The sequence below is a fragment of the Notothenia coriiceps genome, unplaced genomic scaffold, assembly GCF_000735185.1.
Source record: "Notothenia coriiceps isolate Sejong01 unplaced genomic scaffold, NC01 NC01_scaffold00022990, whole genome shotgun sequence".
In the NCBI taxonomy this organism is placed as follows: domain Eukaryota; kingdom Metazoa; phylum Chordata; class Actinopteri; order Perciformes; family Nototheniidae; genus Notothenia; species Notothenia coriiceps.
Genome location: NW_011355691.1, coordinates 1,182 through 12,290, shown reverse-complemented (window position 1 = coordinate 12,290; position 11,109 = coordinate 1,182). Strand labels below are relative to the sequence as shown.

At 40.7% G+C, this 11,109-nt stretch overlaps 1 protein-coding gene across 1 annotated transcript in view; it reads right to left on the bottom strand.

Moving 5' to 3' along the window:
- Positions 1-6,562, bottom strand: part of tp63 (tumor protein p63) — a 32,278-nt gene extending 25,716 nt beyond the window's left edge. Inside the window, exon 1 of the mRNA XM_010781277.1 lies at positions 6,521-6,562. Coding sequence (XP_010779579.1) covers positions 6,521-6,562 — 42 coding nt within the window. The remainder of the gene's footprint in view (positions 1-6,520) is intronic.
- Between the last annotated feature and the right edge of the window lie 4,547 nt (positions 6,563-11,109).

Below are 11,109 nucleotides of genomic sequence, written 5' to 3'. Positions count from 1 at the left end.
CAAATACCTGTACTTTCTACTTCTTACATGTTGAACCCAAATACCTGTACTTTCTACTTCTTACATGTTGAACCCAAATACCTGTACTTTCTACTTCTTACATGTTGAACCCAAATACCTGTACTTTCTACTTCTCACATGTTGAACCCAAATACCTGTACTTTCTACTTCTTACATGTTGAACTCAAATACCTGTACTTTCTACTTCTCACATGTTGAACCCAAATACCTGTACTTTCTACTTCTTACATGTTGAACTCAAATACCTGTACTTTCTACTTCTCACATGTTGAACCCAAATACCTGTACTTTCTACTTCTTACATGTTGAACACAAATACCTGTACTTTCTACTTCTTACATTTTCAAAACAGGCTCATTACTTTAGTTTTAATGTGTGTTTGGTGTCGTTCGATTGATAAAGAAACCATAAAAAAATTTCACCCTGCAAATTAGAAACGTCACATGAAACTTGGATATTAAGGTTGTTAACGTTTATATAATCAGTTGCTTCCAATAAGCGTTGGTTAAAATGTATAAAAGTGTGTTTTTTGAAACAACAGGAAGTGATGATCTGGTTGACCAAAAGAAAAAAAATGCTCGTAACAGCAGAGTTATTGATTGATTGTTGTGCTTTTATTTAGGTCTTAATGTGTGGATATGTATAAATGTGTCTTTTGATTGTGTATAAATAGGTATATAAATATTCTTATATACAATGAAGTTGACTTTGAGAGTCACATAAACCATCTCCCCTTGTGTTGCGTTTACAGTCTAACTCCTTCCTGACCCCCAGATATGTCTATTAAAAGTCCGATTTGATTGGGATGGATCAATGCGGTGTCGCAGCTATGCAGACAGAGGAGTGGTATTAGATGTGTGCAGTGAGCAGGATGGAGATACACCTGGGCCGCAGCCAGCCCCTTCCTCTCAGCCCATTCCTTTCCATTTATAAACGGCACATTCCTGGACGAGGTGCCATGGCCCTCGCTCTTCAGACAGCAACACCATTAATCTCTGCAGGGCCTCTTGTTTATTTCAAGCACGGCCGACCACAGCTGTCCGCCTCACACCCCTCACTCTGCCAGGTGTTAGCCAAAGTAAAATGACCACCGGACTACCGCGGTCATTTAGCTATCAAAGGAGCATTTCAACCTTAAAGGTATATAAGTTACTCAAACCGGGTAACCTTTAAGACAGAAGTTTATCGAGAAAAGTCTTGATGGTGAAAAGTAAATGGAGGCAAACCCACATCTAAAAAAGCCTTTACAAACAAAGGAACCCACGATGAACAAATATGTACGTTTATATGTACTTTATAAACACTATGTAACAGAAAATCTCACAAGAAGGAGCAAGTCCAGTTGTCAGCACTGGCCAATTAATGTTACGCTAAAAGAAAGAAAACTTTGTCCCTAAAAATGTGCATTTCTGCGTTTGTTTTTCACGCATTTACTTCAAGTTCTTAAAGAGAAACAAATGGTTTTCTTGCATGCTTCCACTTCTTAACAAATGAATTCACTTCCACTAAAACCTTATTCAGAAAAAAGCTTTGGACCCTTGCTCACCTGTACAACATAAGATTGTTTATGCTCAAGGTAACAGACGGTAAGTAAATGATACGCAGTTCGGCATTTGGGTAAAATGTAAAAAAAATCTGACTTGCAAATGTTTTCATGCAAGTTATAATAACACATTAGATTAAGGCCTGCGAAGTGTTGCTTGTAAATGGATGTTTTTGAATAGTTTTTCTGTTACAAATGTACTTTATTAAACATTTACTTTACTAAATTCATCACTTTTTTCTCCAGAAATGAAAGGTAACACTGGTCAGATGGTCATTTTGTGGGTGAAGTAATCAGACAGACACACCTGAGAGAGGTCAGCAGAGTGAACCTCACATACTTGTGCAGAGCGCCGCGGGGGGTGTGTGTGTGTGTGTGTGAGGATGGGGGTCAAGGTGTGTGTGTGTGTGTGTGTGTGTGTGTGTGTGTGTGTGTGTGTGTGTGTGTGTGTGTGTGTGTGTGTGTGTGGGTGGGGGTCAAGGTGTGTGTGTGTGTGTGTGTGTGTGGCGCGAGGCTGCTTCACCACCACTAAAAAAACTAGGAATATAGGAGCTGCCTGGAGAGTTATACTGGGGATGCAGGTGTTAAAGGACAAGTGGGACACACACACACACACACACACACACACACACACACACACACACACACACACACACACACACACACACACACACACACACACACACACACACACTGGAGTAGACCCTCCAGCCTTCCTCACACACTCCCTTACAATGGGCTAATTACACACATATAAAGGTTTAAACTCAAAGGGCTTAGAGCAGTGGTGGAAAGTCACTAAGTTAATTTACTCAAGTAATATAATTAACGAGGTAGTTCAGGTAATTGCACTATTATTTCCTTCAACTTTATACTCCATCTTAACAGGACAACACAAGCATTACAACTGAAGACATTACTTAGCAGAATAAGAACAGTTCAAAGCTGTATATACAGTACATGATTAAGGCAAGAAAACCACTTAAAAATATAAATCTATCAGTGGTATACAAATAAGTGTACGAGGGAGGCGTGTGGCGCAGTGGGTTGTGCGTTGGTGTTAGGATCAGGGGAGCACAGGTTCAAACCCCACTGCAGTCAGCATGTCCCTGAGACACTTCACCCCAAAGTGCTCCTGTGGGGATTGCCCTCAATAGCATGCTTCAAACCGAAGTGACAAAAAATAAGAATAATTGACTCAATAATTCAAATGATGTTCTTTTATCCTATGTGAATGAACAGAAGGTGAATAGTTGGTGTTCTTCATGTGAACTAAAGGGTGAGTTGTTTCCTGCTGGACGGTGTTTTCCTGTAAGTCACCTTCATGATATCAGTGATTTCTTTTGAACTGTGCAGCAGCAGCAGCAGCAGCGGCGGCGAGTGACAGCCACCAATTATCAAAGTCAAATTATTATTCTGAAGAAAAGCCTGACATTGAATACTTCCCATGAACCACAGGGCTCTGGATAGTGTTGAATGAATTAAAGGATAAAAGGATAATTGAGCTCATCGTGTTTTAATGTTTAATCGAGTGGAAGCCGGGCTATCAAGCTTTAAAAAGACCTTTCATCAGATCTTATTCCACTATAATACAGAACACCATCTAATAACCACCTCAGATGCTCCTAAAAATTCCTTGCGTTTACAGCGTGTGTGTGGAGGCCTTTGGGAACACGGTAAATCAGCAGCTTGACATCCTCAACAGCCTTTAATAACGCTTTTAAAAGGTGGTGCAGTCTGTTTTTCCGTTCTTCTTTGTCTGAGATAAGTGCTGGGGTCGGCAGGGAGAGGAGACTTCAGAATAAAAGTCTGTTGATTACGATCTGACATATCTCCTACACATATCAGATGATTCAAACACACAATGCACCACGAGCTTAAAGGGTTAATGGCATGGTGTCACATTTAAGGTATTTCTAAGATAAATGCCCAAAGGAGGCAAATATTACAAACGTTTTTTCCTAATGATCAACTTCAAGTAATTTGCTTAATAATCTTATGGCTTTCAAATCCAGAATTTGCATTAATTCAACTTAACGTTAGCCCCGATTCTTACATTTCTTTTGCCTTACCCACAAAAGAAAACGACCTCATTAACAACCTAACATGTTGTCATGAAAAGTATTTCTTTGTAGAAACATTAAGAGTGTCATTTAGGCTTGTTAAACAAATTAAAAAACAATGGTTTGATTATTAAGGACAACCGTGTTGAAAGGCTTCGGATCATGACGATGCAGAAATGAGTCCCATATCCGGGAAATGAGTCAGCATTTCTGCACCTCCTTTAGTTGAGTCGTGGTGACGGGAAGTTGTGCAACCATGCTGTTCATTTCTTACATTAGTTTTTTGCATGTGCGTAATTTGAGAAGATTGTCTTTCTGAGCAGAACATGTCAGTGTCATAATGTGTTGTCCGCCACAGAGCTTATTTTCCACTGCAATCCAATGGAAAAATCCCAGTGAGCCGTGAGCTATCTCCAGGGCAAAAAAAATCATCTCTGTCAACACTGCAGGCAGAATGTCAAGCCAATCAAATCCTGTTCCACTTCTCATAAGACTTTTAAACAACGCTGTGGAAGTCACACAGTTGCATGAATGTTAATTGTACATTTGAAAAGATTGCATTACATAGCAGATATTTGAATATCTGATGAAACCAAAAGTCATGTTTGATTTTTTATTTTCACATATAGAGTCAAAGGTTTTTACAGAGGGGATCTGTTCGTATCACTCATAAATCAGAAGGTACTGTCAACAGTCAGTGATGAATACAATGCTCTATAAATCAGGCTGTTGATGACGTGTGAACAAAGCCCTCTGACTAACCTTCAGAATATAGATAGGAATTCAACTAAACAGCAGAGTAGTAGAAAAAACACATTTTGAGAAACCATGCCTTGCTATGCTTTGTAAAGTCCATCCATTTTGTACACACTAAGAACACTAACACTAACACTAAAGGTGAATAGCGTACAATAGATATCACCATGAACCTCGTTAGTCATACATTACATTAACACAATAATATTTTGTATTACAAGTTTTCTTAGAAGCTATGTTTAGAAAAGCATATAAGGCGTTATTACTTATAGGGATCTTAGGAGAAATCTACACACACACATCGTCAAAAGTGAGTGAAATAAACACCTTAATATGTATTTTGGATGTTTTCGTTCAACCAGGCTAAAAAAAGACTTGCAAAATAGCAGAAAAACTCAAAATGTTCCGATGCCTTTAAGGAGACCTCGTTGCTGTTCGGTGATAAAACAGACGACAGGAACCAGAGCAGACCCGGCCTGAGGGGGAATAACTCCCACTCTCTGGTGACCCTTAGCATGAGAGCATCGAGGGGAGCGTGATGAGTGACCACAGGGGAGGGAGGCATTAAAGGATCAACAGGGTGNTGAGGTGGGGCTGGGGTCTATCTACACCTTTTATACCTGCTGGGGGTGGGCAGAGTAGGTGATTGTATCTACATCAACACACCATTAAAGCAATTACGATGCTGGACTAAACAGCAGCGCCTGGCAGCGGCTCCTAGCAGGCTGGGGGAACCTGACACCCCCCCCCTCACACACACCCTGAGCCGGACACCACTTAAAGACCCCCTGCTCAACAACTTAAAAGACAGTGACCTGACACACCTGCTATCTGCAACCTGCAATCTGAGGATCCATCAGCGCGCCGCTGTGTGGATGCACGGCTCGGTTGGTGAAAAACACAAGGAGCGAGACACAAGAAGTCACGAAAGAAAAGTCGACTAAAGTCTCAGTAGAAATACAGAAAATCCTGAAACTAAAGCAATGTTTTTCACACTTTAAGACGAATAATATGAAGCTGAAAGGCCCAATTATTTCTGTGTTGCTAGGGCAAAACAATTCTTTCTGTGTTGCTAGGGCAAAACAATTCTTTCTGTGTTGCTAGGGCAAAACAATTCTTTCTGTGTTGCTAGGGCAAAATAATTCTTTCTGTGTTGCTAGGGCAAAATAATTCTTTCTGTGTTGCTAGGGCAAAATAATTCTTTCTGTGTTGCTAGGGCAAAACCATTCTTTCTGTGTTGCTAGGGCAAAATGATGGTTAAAAAGACAAACGTCCCAAAATCCCAATAATGTCGTGTCTTCTGATTGAGAAAAATAAGCTGAAAGTAACTTCTGTAAAAACTTCTTATCATTGAATTCACTGTTAAACATCCTCCAGGTGTTTACCGTGCAAACACAGAGCCATCAATCACGACGCTTGCACTTTCAGAGTGAAAAATGGGAATCAGATTTTTCTTCTCAAACTGAGAAACATTCCTCAATTTGATGAATAAAAAAAACGTCATTTGCGATTTGGTTTGTCTCTGAGGAACAAAAGAGTGTTTAATGTAAACTTCAGGCGCTAAGAGCAAAGGAAAACTCCCATCTTAATCCAACAAAGCACAAAAAGTGATCATAAAAAGTTTCTAATGACTTCGCAATAAGAAGCTTTCTTTCATTTACTTTTGGTATTCTTTATATTTTAATAGCTTCCCGTGAAAGGAGAAAAAAACTTGAAAGTGAAAAACCTCCAACGCCTTTTGGAAAATGTTCAGAAGCAACTTTTCAAATCACAGCAAAGCCAGACCGCAGCCATTTCACAAGAGAAAAAAGAAAATCTCCAGGTGTTTACATTCCCCTGCTCTCACACAGATGTGCACGCACACACACACACACACACACACACACACATGCAAAACCATGTTCCCCGCGTTTTCTAGTCTTTCATTAGTAGTCGTCACTCGTTTTAAATTTGCAAAATCTATAACAAATTCAAAATGGAATGCGTTGGTTACCCCAAAAGTATCCAGTGTCAAGTCATTTCTGATTATTTAGAGGACTGACATTAACTGTAGGCCCCAACATACAAGGCCTTCTTCTGTTTTGTGGTGTCTCACTGTCCCATGGAGCTCTGGGGATCCATCTACAGGAAGCCTTACCTCACTGTAGGCCGTGGTGGAGCCCGTCTCCAGGTACAACATGTTGGCGCTGAGGTTGAGCAGAGCTGCTGCTGTTTGCTCCACTGGCTCCAGGATTCCACAAATCTCTTTTCCTCACTCTGAAGGAGCGATGTGGACGGCGGATGCAAAGTGGACAGGCAGGAGCTTCTATAGGAATCTTCTGGGAGGTCATATATACCGGGAGGAGAGAGGGGGGAGGGCTCTACCTGTCCAACACCTGAGACCACACCCTTTCTGCAGCGTCTCCTTACGACACCTTTGAAGCTCCTTCAAGGTTTTAGCTGAGCAGAGGGTTACTATTCTTCTTGGTGGACGTGCTAAAAGGATAGCTGCAATAATACGCATTCATTTTCCTCACTTTCCCCAAACAGTAAACTCTATGGCAATCGAGAAAAAGCAGCAACTCTGGAGGATTTCTATCTATCGATCTTAATTGCACTGCCTTTGCTTCAATTCTATCTTATTTAACGTAAACCAATGTTCTGTGCATGCTTTGCTTTGTCCCACGATTTGTAAAAATGTATTCCCAAATGGATAGAAGTCAATGGAGTTGGATCAAAGTAATCCATGAGGCCGGCAGCAGGCAGCAGAGTGAGAGGTGCAGTCTGTGTCTGAGTTAACCTGCAGCAGCATTAGCTTAAGAAAAGCTCCTCTGCACCCCCTAAGCAATCCTCATGCAGACCCCCCCCCAGAGAACAACAATGTGACTCCTGTAGATTGCTTGTATCTATCAGAGATGACTGATGTAGATCTGTTTTGGAAACATGCATTGATTCTAGATAGTGTGCTCTGTAGAAATGACTTCATGAAGTGGAACGGGCTTCAGACATTTTCTTTCTATATTTAACTGGCTGCGTTTAGGCCTTCGTGGATCGTGCATGGGAATGCCCTAATTTACAACTATTTTTTTTTAAAGTGTCTAAATCTAGCAGAACCTTATTTTTGAACTGAAAACTATGCAAGCTAAAATTGGAAAAGGTTTTAAAACTCAATCAAAATATTTGGCTGAAAATGACGTTTTTCTTCTCATAGTTTATTTAGTGTGTGGGGACATTGGACTTGTGTTATTTATGTGTTATATTTTAGGGGAAAACATTGTGCCCGAAGACGAAAATATAGTACGATTAGAATATGGCTGTATCTCAGAAACAAAAAAGGAGCACCGTTGAGCGTTTGTAATTTATGAAAATGCAACACGTTGAATATCAACGTGGGCGGTGGTGGCGAAGTCGATAGGGACTTGGCTTGGCAACTGGAAGGTTACCAGTTCAAGTCCCGGCAAGACCAAGTGCTACCGAGGTGTCCCTGAGCAAGGCACCGTTCCCTACACTGCTCCCCGGGCGCCGTTCAAAATGGCAGCACACTGCTCCTACCACTAGGATGGGTCAAATGCAGAGAAACAATTTCCCCACGGGGATTAATAAAGTATATCAAAATCAAAAAAAAAAATCAAAGATGTGCTCACATATGCAGCGTAAAAGAAATACGTCACGTGCAGGACGTTTAACAGGAGTGCATTAGTGGTCAAGTGTTCACGATGCATATCATGTACAACCAGGTTTCGTTATTGCCTTGATATGTTGCCAAAAAAATGCTTCCAAATTGTTTTAGGTTTTTCATTATTTAAAAAAAATGTTGACTTTGAATGTTAAAGCTGAACTGAGATTTTTCCTTTTATCCAATAATGTCAAAGTTATTCTGCTAGTTATTTCCCCAAAGTATGTCAGGACCACACTTCAAAGCTTTAGACCAATCAGAACACATGTTATCATACTAAATATAATCTATGGACAGAAAAATAAATAACTTTGTTTTGTTTTGTGTCTACAATAATTAACTGTATTTGTCTGCTTTACAGAAAACATAACAACAATATTCAAATGATATTCAAATAAATACAGAACAAGATAAAATATCTAAAGTGATCCTACTGAAATTACCTTGAATTAAAGCTGACAAGAAATTAAAATAGGTTAAAATAAAGCAATTTAAAAAAGAAAATGTAAAATAAAAGCAAAACAGAATTTTTTTGCCAGTGAGAATCATGTCATGCTTTTCCGGTTATTACCCGTCGCCTTGTGTGTTATGAAGGTTTTTCTGCATGTAAACCCTCAAAGTACACCCTGTAGCGAGTAAAACTCTAACACAGAAAAGACCTGTCAGTGCTGCCCCAGAACGCCTCGTTGGACATTTCTCTTTTTCCATTTGTTTCTTCCGGGAACCAAGTGACGTAACCAATCCGTGGAGCTCCTCACACACACACACACACTCTCGCAGCGGCGAAACTATGGCGCGCTTACACTGTAGGTGCGCCGCGTTTGGGGGTGCGGGTGCTAGTGGAGCCTCGCAGATGGGGGTGCTGCAGCCCCCTCAGCACCTCCCCTTCCCGTGTCCATGGAGCTCACACTGTCCCCTCCTCACAGCAGCGAGCCCCGCAACGTCCCGCCAACACGGCACCCAGACCCCACGCTGCATTCTCATCTGTTTGTCATTACTGCTGTCATTTTGTGGTTGCTAACAAACGCCATGGTAACACATAATCACTGATGTTCAGCTGTAACGGTGGTGGACCAATCAGAACAGAGTGGGCGAGCTGACCAATCAGAGCACAGTGGGCTCATAGGGAGGGGGAGGGGGCAGGAGCTCCAACAAGCCGTGTAGGACAGAGAGTGAATACACATACTATACAGAGATGCTGTTTGAGAAACCAATGTGAGTTTGGAACATTGAACAATGTAAATCTATTCTAGTAGACCTCAACAATGGAATTATGATCAGTGGAAATGGCCATGACATGGGACCTTTAACCCAAATTAAAAGCCATATTAAAAAGATAGGTATTTTTTAATGTAACACTGCTCGCTGCTCTGCTAGATGACGAGGGAGGAGGACAGAAACCGCTTCTGTTTCTGCAGGGCGGGGGGCTAAAACTCCTGCCCTGCGGTCAGAATAATTTGAAAGCTGTCTGAAAAGTTAAGCACAACCACGATCTGCAGTCAGTGTCTCCAATCAGCAGCCACACCCTGCTCAGGTCGGACCCCCGGGGGCCGGCAGCCTGCAGGTCAGACCCTGACAAAAGGCAAATCAACAATTTAAAGAGCCACATTCAGAGCAGAGCAGAGCCAGCCCTTCAGAGCGGATAATTAGTTCAGCTAAACAAACGTACCTAATTATGGTAAAACAACACTGGCATCTGAAAGCAGGTTAGAGCACTGAGAGTAAGGCTGCAGTGAAACATACAAGAGGTGTATCTGTATCACACCGAGTATACTGGCTGTTTAACGACTGCAGAGGGATTGTAAATCAACACGTAGCTTAACAGTCTTTTTAAATGAACTGGGATTTCTTACATGCTTAAACTTAGAAGATAACAACGAACGAATAATAAAACAAACCTTAAAACTACAGTAGAAGTGCTTTTGGAGAATTTAAACCTCAACCAAGACCATGCCCTACCTCTCAATGCATTTTTAATTATGCATGTTTCCGTCCCGTTAAACTCATTTTTAGGTGTTTTTCCGTGGCCAATGCTTCATAGCTGCAATGGTGATGAGACCGATCTAATCCAATCAATTGACAGATATCTTCCATCTGTTACTTGGTCTCTGACAAAACCATCACTTCTGAGACAGTCCTATTTTAAATTTCAAATATACTGCAGATGTTTCTTTTGCATAAGTGTGTCATATTTTCATTACACTTTTTTTGCGTTTTTATGTTTATTGTACACATCTATTTTTTGTGTTTATATATGCAAAAATATACCAAAGCAAATTCCTTGTATGTAACACTTGACAATAAACCTGATTCTGACCAACTGTTTTCATGCAAAATGCCTTAAAGTGCAGTTTTCAGCCTTTCAAATATGGAGATTTGATGCTTTTTTAAATGTTATATTACATCTAAGTCAATATCTTTGGATTGTAAACTGACAAAACAACACATTTAGCAAACGCCTTGGACTTTCAGAAACTGGGATGTGTATGTTTTAATATTTTCTGACTGAAGGAAGGAATAAAGGAATTCTTTTTAGACAATCAGCATTTTTATCTATAATGAATTAATGATAAGTTGCAGCTCTACAGTATTCTACACTCTTTGACCAAGTTTAATGAAAATCAGCCCATAGTTTGTCCGTAATCCTGCAAACAAAACAAAAACCACCTTCTAGGTAGAGCAGAGAATATGCAGGAATCCTGAAGTCAGATGTAATTCCTTTTAAGACCTTTTTTAAGACCCTTTCCATACATTTTAAGACCTCATCTCCACTTGGAGTTCTAACCGGTTACCTTGGCGACACACTTTACCTCACATTGACTATATACAGTATTGATTGTCCTTCCTCCTTATCTTCCAACCATTTGGACGCAAACTTGCATTTCCCCATAACGATGTTGCTTAGCAACTGGCGTAAACGGAGCTTCGCGCGCTATCAAGCAGTGAGCGTGCGATGTCCTGTTCAGATGACGTCAAATCCAACGGGATATAAATAAACTACACAGAATCACACTACACACCTACGCAATGATTACATTCAGGCAGACTGTAGAATACAACCTCTTTGGACC